General features: G+C 48.6%; 2 protein-coding genes across 3 annotated transcripts in view; one reads left to right on the plus strand and one right to left on the minus strand.

Moving 5' to 3' along the window:
- Positions 1–138: 138 nt before the first annotated feature.
- NDUFB9 (NADH:ubiquinone oxidoreductase subunit B9) lies at positions 139–7732 on the minus strand. Its single transcript, XM_039232001.1, has 4 exons — positions 7577–7732; positions 4447–4639; positions 3802–3915; positions 139–367 (listed from the first exon to the last, which is right to left on the minus strand). Exons 1-4 carry the CDS (start codon positions 7675–7677, stop codon positions 236–238), a joined length of 540 nt encoding a protein of 179 aa, XP_039087932.1. The 5' UTR covers positions 7678–7732; the 3' UTR covers positions 139–235.
- A 56-nt stretch (positions 7733–7788) lies between these two features.
- Positions 7789–12703, plus strand: part of TATDN1 (TatD DNase domain containing 1) — a 45624-nt gene continuing 40709 nt past the window's right edge. The window contains exon 1 of one of the 2 annotated variants that reach the window (XM_039232022.1): positions 7789–7832. In XM_039232022.1, the coding sequence (XP_039087953.1) occupies positions 7811–7832 (22 nt within the window). In that variant the 5' untranslated portion in view covers positions 7789–7810. Of the gene's footprint in view, positions 7833–8221; positions 8362–12703 lie in introns of those variants that run through there. The other variant, XM_039232023.1, reaches the window with a different exon arrangement.

The following is a 12703-nucleotide window of genomic DNA, read 5'->3' on the forward strand; positions in this document are numbered from 1 at the left end:
GATAACCTGTGCTATGGACAGGACTCACTGCGGCAGAGGACACTTGACCACACTCCACATACTTCTGGCACAGGTGGTAGGAGATGACAGTGGCCCAGTCACTCGGTGTCACATTAACGCGCAGATGAACACGTCAGCCACACCATATGGAGTTATTTTTATTAGGGCAAGTGTGTACATGGTCTGGAACTTACTCCACTTGCAAGTGTAACTGGTGAGGCGTCTTCCTCTCAGTCTACATGGGCCGCTCCCGGGGCCTGGTCACAATATGCCACCACAGAGGGGGCAAATCGCCTTCCTTTCGGGCTGGGGGCAAAGCTTCAGTGTTGGGACCACCGAGTGGGGTTTCCTCCTGCAGCTGCTTAACCTACAAGGGGGAAGGGAGGAGCAGTTAGAGTCAAACTGACTGGGAAATACGCTGCAGGAAGTCTCCGCTTTGACTCTGTGTCACATTTACATGCTTTCTGGCTTTTACTACTGCGAAGGGTGTATATATACCTGCCTTATTTTTATACCCACAGTTTAACTAAGAAAAACAGTTCTCCTTAAAGGTTCTCCCATTTTTTTTTGTTTTGTTTTATTTATTTTTGAGAGAGAGAGAGAGACAGGATGAGCAGGGGAGGGTCAGAAAGAGAGGAGTCACAGGATCTGAAGACAGGCTCCAGGCTCTGAGCTAGCTGTCAGCACAGAGCCCGACGTGGGGCTCGAACCCACAAACTGTGATATCATATCCTGAGCCGAAGTCGGACGCTTAACCGACTGAGCCACCCAGGCACCCCAAGGTTTTCCCATTCTTAAAACAGCAAAGCCAAGAAACCCTCCTCCCCTGTCTCTTACTGAGCAAAATCGTGACAATTACCCCTTTTTACGGTCCCCCACCTGTACCCCCTCAAAAGACTTACTTCTGTGTCTCAGCTATGAGCTCTCCAAAAGCACCAATAGGAAACCTTAATTCTTCTATGTTAGAGATACTCATTTTAAAGCCTCTCAAACAGCAACCAGAACAAGACATAACATGAAATCACATGTGAAAACGTGCTCTATTCTGACTGATGCTGTCCAGTCACCACCCCCCACGCGCCCCCCCCCCCCCCCCCCCCCCCCCCCCCCCCCCCCCGCCCCCCCCCCCCCCGGTTCAGAGACCCCCAAGACTATCCCTGTCCTGACAGAGGACACGGAAGAGACCCACTGCCAGAGCCAAGATTTTCTGAGCTTCCTTCAGAAAAAGTTCTGGATTGGGGGTGGCCGGAGCCTCCAGCATATGGCTGTTGACTCCTGCCAAAGAGACGAGCGGGGGTACAGGAAGAATGTTTCTGCGGTCACCTCACCAGTGACTGACTGCTCTCCAGGAATAAATGTTCCCACCCGCCTCCCAAAACAGGACACGTTCCTCAGCGAACACTGCCCTGCCTGGTCACAGTGACTCTTCTTCCCCTCCTCCCTGGCCGAGGACTTCCCGCAGGCGACACCCTGGGCCTCATCACGAGATCCCATATGACTTTCAGAATTGTCAATCAAATGTCCCACTATCCAAGCACGGTGCCCGTCTCCAGCTCGTGCCTAAATGTCCCTGTGAAGATGCTCTTGAAACTTGACAGCTGGTTCACAGATCTTCTGACCCAACTTGCCCTTCTCTCTCCATCAGCCTCCTGTCTTAGTGCCTACTTGACCCACTTAGTTCCCGCCGGGACAATCATGGAACAGCCTCCAGGCTCCTGGCACTCTCCATGGGGCAAACGGTAACTGCCCACCTTCCGGGTTGCCCCGACAGCTTGTATTGCTGGAAAGAAACAACTGCTGCAGACTGGGATCCCAGCACACGAACCACTCCCAGCTTCAGCGGGGCCTTCTCTGCCCCGGGCCGGCTCCCTACCCCCGCCCGCTCCCCGCCCGCAGGGCCCCAACAGGCTGTGCCCACTTTGTGCCTTTCCCTCCTTGCCAGAAACCAGAGGCCACCCCACAAAACTCTCCTGCTCCTCTCACCAAAGCTTCTGGCCCAAACGTCCTTCCACGCATCTTTCGTCCAATTCTCTCGAAGGAGGAACCCGTTCTCCTTTCCAAGGCCTCCACACACGCCTGGGATCCCATCCCTCTCCTCAAAAGCGTTCCTCCTTGACCCGTTCGCCTCGCTTCGATGCTGTCAGTTTCGCCCCCGGCCTCACCGCACGCCCACCCGCACTGTATTTCTTATCTTATGCCTTGGCCTCCAGTGGCAGTTCTAGGGAACTTCACAAGAACGCCCCTCCCCCACCCCACAGCGGCCTTCTCGCTCTTCCACCCGCTCCCACCAGTGCGATTAAACCCTCCAAAAGGCTCTCAAGGCCACTAATGAATGCCCTTCCCGTGGCCGCAGTCTGTGGATGTTATTTCCAGGCCTCACTCTATTCCACCTTTTAGCAACTTTGAGCAAAGGTGACCAAGGCTGAGCGGCCATTCCTGAATCACTTTCTCCCGGCCTGGCTGTCCCCCTTCCCCCTGCTGGGTGCCCTGCCGGCTCCGTTCCTGGCTGCACAAGGGGCAGCGCCTGTGATTTTCTTCTCTCCACTCTCTTAAGGATCACTTATATTTCCGCGGCTTCTATTTTTTAATGTTTATCCGTTTATTTTTGAGAGAGAGCACAAGCTAGGGAGGGGCAGAGAGAGAGAGAGACACAGACTCCGAAGCAGGCTCCAGGCTCTGAGCTGTCAGCACAGTGCCCGACACGGGGCTCGAACCCACGAACCGTGAGATCATGACCTGAGCCCAAGTCAGCTGTCCAAATGACTGAGCCACCCAGGTGCCCCTCTGTGGCTTTTAAAACAATGGATAGGTCACAAATTTCTATTTCGAGCTCAAAGCTCTCCTTTGAGTTTGCAATTCCTACACCCAAAGTCACCTACTGACATCTGCACTTAGGTCTCACAAGATTCTCAAATTTAACAAACTGAAAACCAAGTGCTTGCTTGTCCCTCTGACTCCTGTTTTCTCCTCATCTTCTCTAGCTCAATAAACCATCACCGAACTCCAGGTGCTAAAGCTTGAAACCTGGAACTCATTCTCGATTCCTCCCTGCCCCTCACGCACCCCCACACTCAGCCACCCTTCACGTCCCTCCAAATGACATCCCGAATCAATCCCTGCCCTGTCTGCCACATCCGCCCTGCCGTGGCTGCCATGGTCTGACTAAGGGTGACACCCCCCGGATGGCCTCCGCACCCCCTCCCGCCCTCTCCAGCACGGCCTTCTCGTCACAGCAACGCTCAGCTTTTAAAAATGTAACTCGAGGGGCGCCTGGGTGGCTTAGTCGGTTAGGCGTCCGACTTTCACTTAGGTCATGATCTCACGGTTCGTGGGTTCGAGCCCCGCGTCAGGCTTTGTGCTGACTGCCAGCTCAGAGCCTGGAGCCTGTTTCAGTCTGTGACTCCCTCTCTCTCTGACCCTCCCCTGCTCACGCTGTCTCTCTCTCTCTCTCTCTGTTAGAAATAGATAAAACAATAAAAAAAAAAAAATGTAACTCGGACCTGAGGAGTGAAAAGTGTCTGAGGCGCTGGTGGAGAGGTAAGTTAAGGGACAGGCAGGGATGGAAAGCAGGTCAGACTGAGGAGGAGGAAGAGCAAAATTAACAGAAAAGCCAGACATTGTCACCTGTCTGCGAGAAGGCTGTGAATGCCACATTTAACACACCCTAGAACGGCAGGACATCTGGGAGGCAAGGGGCCACGGTGACTGTCATCACCGGAACCTGGGCCTCTGTGCACGGGGAACAACACCCGAGCTCCCTCCCGGGGCCGAGCTCCGCGGCGAAAGGCAGGGAGGACTCACCTCCCGCTCCCAGCTCTCCCTCCGCAGCTTCTTCCACTGCTCTCTCTTGGCAAAGTAGTCTGGGTACATTGCCTTCTCGGACGGATGCCAGTCATCTAAGCACCACTCAGGAACCTGTGTGGAGAAGAAATCACCGTGTTGGCCCAAGGGAGGCACTGACGTGCCAGCCACAGGGCCTGCCCGGGAGGCGAAGGCAAGAGTGACGGGGTAGCCTTGCAAGCACTGCACGCACCAGACTTCCTGGCACTGCGCAGCGGGCAGCAGAGGGCTCCTCAGAGTCCAAGAGCCCAGGGCCCAGAAACCTCCAGGCCGGGCCAGAGGGGACTGGCACCATGCCTCCCTGACCCGCGCTCTCTTCACGCTCTGTGGAATCCTTACCCACTAAGCACCAATCCAAATTGGTTACCTTTAAGATGCAAAAATGGGTTTTATATACCAATTTAGCACCTTGCTTTCTCAAAAACGATACCGCAAGACCCTGGAGCTGAATTTCGAAAGAAAAGCCTAAATGTCACCTGGGAGAGAGGAAACAGACACCCGCAGAAAAAGTATTCACAACTGTCAGAACGTAGGCCTCGCTGCCCCCCGCAGGGCAGGTGGTTTGGGGGAACAGTGTCTGTGGCCGCCCCCGCGACGCTCGCCCACCTTGTAGCACTCGTATCTCTCGTAGGAGGTCCCTCCTGGAGACTCGGGGAAGGTGTAGGGCTGAGGGTGCTGGTTGTGCCAGAATTCTTCCTCGGCCTCCCTCAGCAGTTGGGTGGCCTTCACCATATCCTTTTCATTCTTATGTTCTTCAAACCGGGCTCTCAGCAAACAAGCAAAGTAGCGGTATTTGTCCCTTAAATCAAAATGGTTGTGGAGATGAGAAACGTGATCTACTCCACTGAGCAGGATTACTGCCTGACAAAGAGGCTGTACTTCCACTAACCCCTCTGGACGTGTAGCATGACTGCCTGGACCTTCCCTGGGCCCTGCCAACAGAGGAGCCACATCGTTAGGACTGCCTCCTCGGCAGTCCCCTGAGACCCACAGTAAAAACCAACAGCCAAAAAGCAAAAACAAACTAAAAAACACACCAAAAAAACTGTATTAGGGGCACCTGGATGGCTCAGTTTAAGATTCCAACTGTGGCTCAGGTCATGATCTCCCTGTTTGTGAGTCTGAGCCTTGCATCGGGCTCTGTGCTGACAGCTGAGAGCCTAGAGCTGCTTCGAATTCTGTGTCTCCCTCTCTGTCCCTCCCCTGCTCACGCTCTGTCTCTCTCTCAAAAATAAACATTAAAAAAAATTTAAAACACTGTACCAAAAACCTAACCACCTTCCCCACACTCTCCTTCAAAAGAAAGAATGCAGATTCAAACAACAAAAAAATAATTTGCAAAAGAGAAAAACTATAGCCTCTGTAGGATCATTCAACACTCATTCAGTGACAACTTACTGAGTTCCCTCCTACTTTGTGCGAGGCACTGTGCTAAATTCTGGAGATACAAAGATGAGCAGGAAGGGAGGGGTTAACACGGCAGCTACACTGCCTGAATCAGTCACATCTGAGTTTGAATCCTGACTCGGACACTAACTGCAGGTCTGCAGGCAAATTAAAGTCAGGTTCTAGAAGAAACGAAAGATAGAGATCATTTCGCCTTTCAATAACCCAAGCCACAGATGAGACGGGCCTGAAGCAGGCAACTGAGACGCTAGGAGACAGAAGAGAGACATTTACGTTACAGAATCATGAGCACGTCCGCTAAAATCGGATTGGCTAGGACTCAATCTTAGCTTACTAGCCATGTAACCTGGGGTAAATTAATGTCTTTAGGCCATGGTTCCTCCTCTACAAGTACCTAGATCTTAGAGTTTACCTAAAGATTTGATAAGCCAAATCATATCACACTTCCGACAGTACTTCCTCTGCTCTATGTCAACTACTAATATTATTACCGTGAAGAGGATTTACAAGAATCAGTATCCAATTATACACAGCACACAAGTACACGTGTCACTGGCAGAGCGGTAAGTAGGGAGTATGAGAACGATTCTAAGACTTAACGCTGTGTGGCTGAGTAATGCCATTACTAATAATGCCATTAGCGGAGACAGGGAATTTGGGAAGAGGATCAGAAGGAGGCAGCAAAAAAAGAGTTGGGTTTTCAGGCATTAAGACAAGTTGACTTACAGAGAACAAAACAATTGGCAAACAGCTCTACACACAAGTGAGTGTAGGTGGGAACTCAAGTCCTAGCATTAAATGAGGCTCCCCGAAGTATATACACCAATAACCAAGGACCTGGGACAGAACCATGGAGAACAAACAGCACTGAGGACAAAGGGAGGAAGGAAAGTCCCAGGAGAGGACATCAGTATGACTTAAAAAACGCTGAGTCAATGTTATCACAGGAGATGCTTTCATTCTTTCCTCCATAATATTCCCAGATGCAGGGGCGCCTAGGTGGCCCAGTCAGTAAGCATTCGACTCTTGATTTGGGCTCAGGATAGGATTTCACAGCTTGTGAGTTCAAGCCCCACATCAGGCTCTGTGCTAACTGTGGAACCCACTTGGGATTCTTTCCCTCTCAGGTGCGCGCTCTCACAAATAAATAAATAAACTTAAAAAAAAATCCCCAGATGCAATTCAGTGTTACCTGAATCCTTGAGAGCTCAACTTCCCTCATCTTTATAAGACTGATAATTCTGTTACCTGTTTACATGTCCATCTTCCCCATTAACCCATGAGCTGCTACAAAGGAGAAAGAGGACTTACTAATTTTTGTTTATTTTGTAGCCAGCACAGAACCTGAACTGCAAATTGTCAGATGAATGAATGACGAAAATCAGGGAAGAGACTAACAATTCTACAATGTTCAGCCTGCCCACCTCTCTGTCTACAGCAAAGCGAAATAGGTGAATGGCTTTCCAATAATCACAACTATGCAATCCGGGCTTCAAGGATACCCTCCACAACTTTTTCAGACCCACTTGGTTTTCCATCATTTAGCGCTTTTTCCCAGGTAAATGGGAAAACTCATTTTAAAATAATTTAGCTCGTCTCCTGGCACCAGGCTTTAGGCTTCTTATGAGGCCTGGCATCTACACATCTTGGGTTGCTACCAGGCACTGCATCTAGGTCATGAAAATCTAAGTGTTTGAAGACTATGTCCTAAGACTACTCTCGGATGGAAAGAGAGAAGAAAGACGAGAACTATGTGGCTGGTAAAGAATTCTGTGAATGTAAAAATGGTGGAAAGGGCTGGATGAAGCTAAGGAAAGGAAAGCCGACTCCAGGGGTGGGAGACTGATGATGTATTGGGGTTAGGCATCTGTTTAAATCCTGGCCCAGCCCCCAGCTGGAGGGATTTGGCAAGTTACTCTCCCTATTTCCTTACCTGCAAAATAAGGCTAAATAATCCCTGACTCCTAGAGTTGTTTTGAGGGCTAAAGAAAACAATATACTATTGCTAACATTAAGAATAAGAAGCTCTTATTTACTAAGCGCTGGCCGCATGACGACAGCTTTAGGCACTTTCCTTTATTTCATTTAATCGTCATGCGACCCTCTGAACTGGTCTTGCATCGTTGTTCTTGAACAGATAACTGAGGCCTAGGCTAGATAAACAACTCTTCAAGGTCTCGCTCGCAGCTAGGGGCGACGAAGCCTGCATTCGAACCCGGGTCTACGGCCGGCTTCCCACTTCGTCCTCCTTGTCCTTGAGCCGCTCAGTCCCCCGAGGCCTGAGGATCCCAGGGACCACCTCCCCGCGCCCTCGGTCCCCCTCTCCCACCTGTGAACACAATACGACTCCAGGTGGCGCAGCGCCCGCTTATAGAGCCGCAACACCTTCTGCTGGTGGGTCAAGTAGGCACCGGGCGCGCAGAACGCCATGATCGCCCGCTTCCACCAGCGGCCGCGGGGGCTCCCGGGAAGCCGGAGGCCTGGCCGAGGGGCGGGGCGGCCGGAAGGGCGGGACGACGGACGCCACTTCCGCTTCCGCTGGGGAGGAGCCTGGGCTGCAGCCATGAGTCGCTTCAAGTTTGTGGGTGAGTTCCTTGCGGATTCTTGGGCTTTACTGACCGCACGCGTCTCTCACCGCGGCCGGGGACCCAGGATTTGAGGTCTCCCGCCTCTTGACGGTTGAAAGGGCACACAGTGGAAGAGGGGCAGGGAGGCTTCTGGCTGCCGTTAATGTTCTGGTACTCGGCCTGGGGGCTGGTTTCGCGGTGTGCGCATTTGTGAAAATTAACAAGCTGTACAGTTACGATTTATGCTCTTTTCAACATATGTATTGTATTCAGTAACAAAAGGTAGCGAAACTACCAAAAGAAGAGGCCATTTACTGTTTTCCCCTCCCCTTGACGGGGAGGATGACAGCTTCGAGGGACCCGTTCACTCAGTAATTCGTGCGTTCGTATCACAGTTACTGGGCGCCTCTGGTGGGCCAGGCACCGGTCTAGGAACTCAAGGCACAGAGACCGTCCCTTATCGGCTGGGATCACCATCCGGTGGAGAAACTAGAGGACGCACATAGTGGGGTGTTACTTGACGAGGACAATAATCCGCTCACCATCGGTACGACAAGAGGGAGAATGCGACAGGAACCGAAGGGGGAAGAATATTTACTACCTGGCACCTAGAAAAACTTGAGACATTGTGAAAGCTAGGGTTGGAAAGGTAACTTGGGACTTAAATGTCTGGCTGATTTTACTTTTACGGCGTATAGAGTGGAGCTTCGCAGGCTTCTAACCTAGAAGGTTAAGTAAATCGTGGGGTGCCAGTTATGCCCCAGGAACCTTGGGCTGTGCGTTATTACAGCAGTGAGTGAAGCTGGGCATGATTCTTGTCATTGTGGCGCTTGCAGCTACTTGAAGGTGGGAAATGGCAGTGATCACATCTCCGCTTTAATAAGGCAATCCTGACAGCTACTGTAGGTTTGGTGGGGGAAGGGGAGAGCTAGGGAATCGTTTCCAAGCTTGAACTAGGGCAGTGGAAAAGGGAGAGAGAAAATACAAGAGATGTCTGTATGCAGCATTTGGCAGCAGAGTGTTGATGGCAGTAAGAAATGTGCACAGTCAGATGACTCAGGGTTGGGATAAATACCTAAATATGGATGGAAGCATGATTAGTTTGGCAATGGGGAGGAGATGTATCGAGAGCCATGCGAATTAGGTTAAGTTTGAGAGTCTTAATAGGATATCCAGCTGAAGACGTTCACTGGGCAATTGGAAATGTAGTCTGAGAGAGGTTAGGATTATAAATTGAGATCTGAGAGTTATTTATTTTTAATAAATTTGTCAGTTCTACTTTTTTAAAAACTATTTATTTTGAGAGTGTATATGTGCAGCAGAGGGGGAGGGAGAAAGAGAACCCCAAGCAGGCTTTGCACTGTCAGCGCAGATCCCGACGTGGAGCTAGAACTCCCACACCGGGAGATCATGACTCAGGCTGAGATCAAGAGTCGCTCGCTTAACCGACTGAGCCACCCAGGTGCCCCCAATCTGAGAGTTATTTTGAGCAATATGTTTTACCAAAGACTTTGTGCTAACTTTGTCGAACTATGAGAGAATCTAGGGGTGCAGTTAATTTTCAGACTGAAGAGGTATGTACAGTCAGAGTTCTGTACCATCAAAGCAAGTGCAGGGGAGAGTGTGTTAAGTGCCACAAAAGAAATTTAAAAATGGTGTAGGAGAGCCTGGGGTGGGGGTGGGGGAACAATCCTCTATGGCTGTAGACCTTTTCCAGGTGTGGTACCTGTCCGCCTCTCCGCTCCCATCTGTGATATAATTGATGGGAAGATGGGCCAAGAGCCATGAAGCAGTACACACAGAAAAGACTTATTTGTGACATAAAACTAAATCCCCGTCTCCAGTCATGTCTCCTTCAGCCCATCGTTCATAGAGTCTCCAATGTGGTCAGTATAAAACTCGACTACATTTTTCTTCTGCTTCAAATCCTTCAGTTCCTGTCCTCGGGAGAGTTGAAGTACCCTGACAGAGCACACAAAACCTTTCCGCGTTCTGGTCGTGCCCACTTTTCCACTCTCATCCCTGCTATCCTTGAAACACTTGGACATGTTTCTTGCCTCTGACCAGGTTTTACAGTGGCAGTTTGGGGCCATGAAGTCACTTCTGTCTCTAATATCCTACTGACTCCCATCTTGCCTGGTTGATTTTTACTTGCTTTTTGAGACTTCGTAACTCTACCCTTTAACACATTATTTTATGATATTTATGTGTCTGCCTTTCCCACTAAACCTTTTTTTTTTTTTTAGGCAGATAACCAGTAGTATGTCTTTGTTTCCCAGGGGCTTAGTACAGTGACTGTTCAATTGAAATAGGAATGGGTAAAACAATATATGTAGTTTTGGTACTATGGTGAAAGAAAATTAATGAAGGAATTTTAACCAGAGACGCTAGGAAAGACTTCTTGAAGAAGGTGGGTATAATTAGGATACATTCTTTTTCCCGTATGATCTTCATTTCTACTTTTCTGAGATAGCTGGTGTTAAAATTTTTAAGTACAGTAAAACCTTGGTTTGAGAGCTTAATTTGCTCTGGAAACATGTTTGTAATCCACAGCACTTGTATATCAAAGTGAATTTCTCTGTAAGAAATAATGGAAACTCAGAAGATTAGTTCCACTCAGAAGAAGATTTGTAATGTACAAAATAAAAAAGAAAATACAAAATATAGAGAAAAAGAAATTAACCAGCACTTACCTTTGGAGACCATCATAGCTGGTATGAGGGAGACGGAGAGGAGGGTTATAATGTAGGATGACTTTCACTATCACTATTGGATGCTGACTACAGAACAGTAATAATAAACTCTTGTCACATAATGTATTTCATGTAACTGGCCATAAGGCAGCAGAGGAAAGGGTCTGTATCTGCAGGCATCCTCACCTAGAATGAAGCAAATTACTCCTAAGCTTACTCTTGTCCGGAAAAGCAAAGGACTGTCCATAGGTGTTTTGAAGTGACAAAAAATACACGAGTGCCAATTGTGGTTCCCTTACAACGTTCTGAAAAATCACTGATTTTTGCCAAACACCGCAGTCTGAGTCCGAGCATCCGAGCATGGGAGACGATCACTCACAGTCCCGCAGTGAGAGGGAGAGAGAAGACCCACTGGTTCAGTCGTGAGCATATGACGTGTCACGTACTACTTGTATTGCAAGATGTTGTTCGTTTATCAAGTTAAAATTTATTAGAAATGTTTGCTTCTCTTGCAGAACACTCGCAGAACAAGTTGCTCACAATCCAAGGTTTTGGTGTGTATTCTTCCCTTGTTGTTTAATAGGTTTATACAAGAAAGTGTTTTCCAGGGGTGGCAGGGGTGATGTGTAACTCTTGACTGTTTACATTTCTTTGGATGTTTTGTGTATATCTTTGGAATAACACAGTGCTCTTTTTAAATTAAGATATTTTGTCCCCTAAATCTTCCAAAGTAAAATTGATACTTCAGGAAATTTCAAAATGTTACATACTCTGGAACACCCCTAGTTTGAGAAGCACAGCTTTAGATGATTCTTATTCTAGCCCCTCCCCCTGCCGCTCCCATGAGAGCAGCTGGCAGTAGTTAGTAACTACCTCTTGGGACCATCCAGCTGGGGCTTTTAGGTACCTAAGATTTATTTGTAGTTGTTGTTTTTCAACAGGATTCTAATCCTGCCCTGTGTCCCTAGAAGCAGGCTGGTTGGGAGTTGTGGCCACCTTTTTTGTATAAATTCTGTTTCCCTAGGGATGGGATCCTATTTCCTCTTTTTCATCTGCAATTCCCTTGAGCAACCTAGTCATTCATTCATTCAAAAATATTTACTGATTCTCTACTGTGCCATCCAGTATGCTGAATGCTAGGAATCAATGGTGGTCAGAAACTAGGTCGCAGTCTAGTGGGGGATACAGCCTCATAAGTGCACTAATGGCTTTACCACAGTTACAGAGAAGGGGCAACTGAAGAAAGGGAACATGGTTCTCTGGGTATTTGGTGAGGAACAAAACTTACCCTGGTGGGTTAGAAAAGATTTCCTTGAGGAAGTGGCCTAAGCTCTGAAAGACTGAGTTAAGTAGGCAAAGAAAGGCAGAGAGCAGGTTCAAACAGCCTGTGCAAATATCCTGTGTCAAGAGGCTACATGATACTTTTGAGGAGCTGGGAAATGACCAGTGGGTCTGGAGCAGAGAGAAATGGGGAAGGGGCTAAGTGGTTAGGAGGATGGTACAGAATGAGCTAAAGAGATTAGCAGAGCCAAGATCATACCAGGTTAGGACTTTATTTTTTATCCTAAGAGTGAGGAGTCCCGTTGAGAGTGTCACGATCTGATTTATGAATGAAACAAAACTTGGATCAGGTAGAGAACAGAACGGAAGAGGGTCAGAGTGGCATTCGGACTGGAGTCGGTTGACTGGAGTGTTACGGTAGTGGGGCAGTTGCACAAGAGAGCACAGGTTTGATTCCTACTCGGTATGTATACCTTGAGAGAAAAGGCGATGTCATAGATTGCTTTAGTCGTTATGGGAAGATTGGGTAGCTTATAAGCAACTGTATTTCTCACAGTTCAAGGGGCTTGGAAATCCAAGATCAAAAGTGCTTATGTCCAAAACAGTATCCAGTCCAGAGCCATGCTTCGGGATGCCCTTCAGTTTTGTATCTGGCACAGAGATTGGCCAACTTTTTCCTTAAAGGGCCACGTAGTATATATTTATTTTGTGGACCCCATGATCTCTATTGGAAACACTCTGATCTTGTCACTCAAAAGCAGCCACAGACACTATATAAACAAAAGGGTGTGGCTATGTTCCAGTAAGACTTTTTGGACACTAAAAGTTGAGTTATCATTTTTATGTATCACAAAACAGCATTATTCTTTTGATCCCCCCCCCCCCCCCCCCCCCCCCCCCCCATGAAAGGAGCCT

This window comes from Hyaena hyaena, unplaced genomic scaffold (assembly GCF_003009895.1).
Source record: "Hyaena hyaena isolate Hyena2069 unplaced genomic scaffold, ASM300989v1 scaffold_62, whole genome shotgun sequence".
NCBI classification, from domain to species: domain Eukaryota; kingdom Metazoa; phylum Chordata; class Mammalia; order Carnivora; family Hyaenidae; genus Hyaena; species Hyaena hyaena.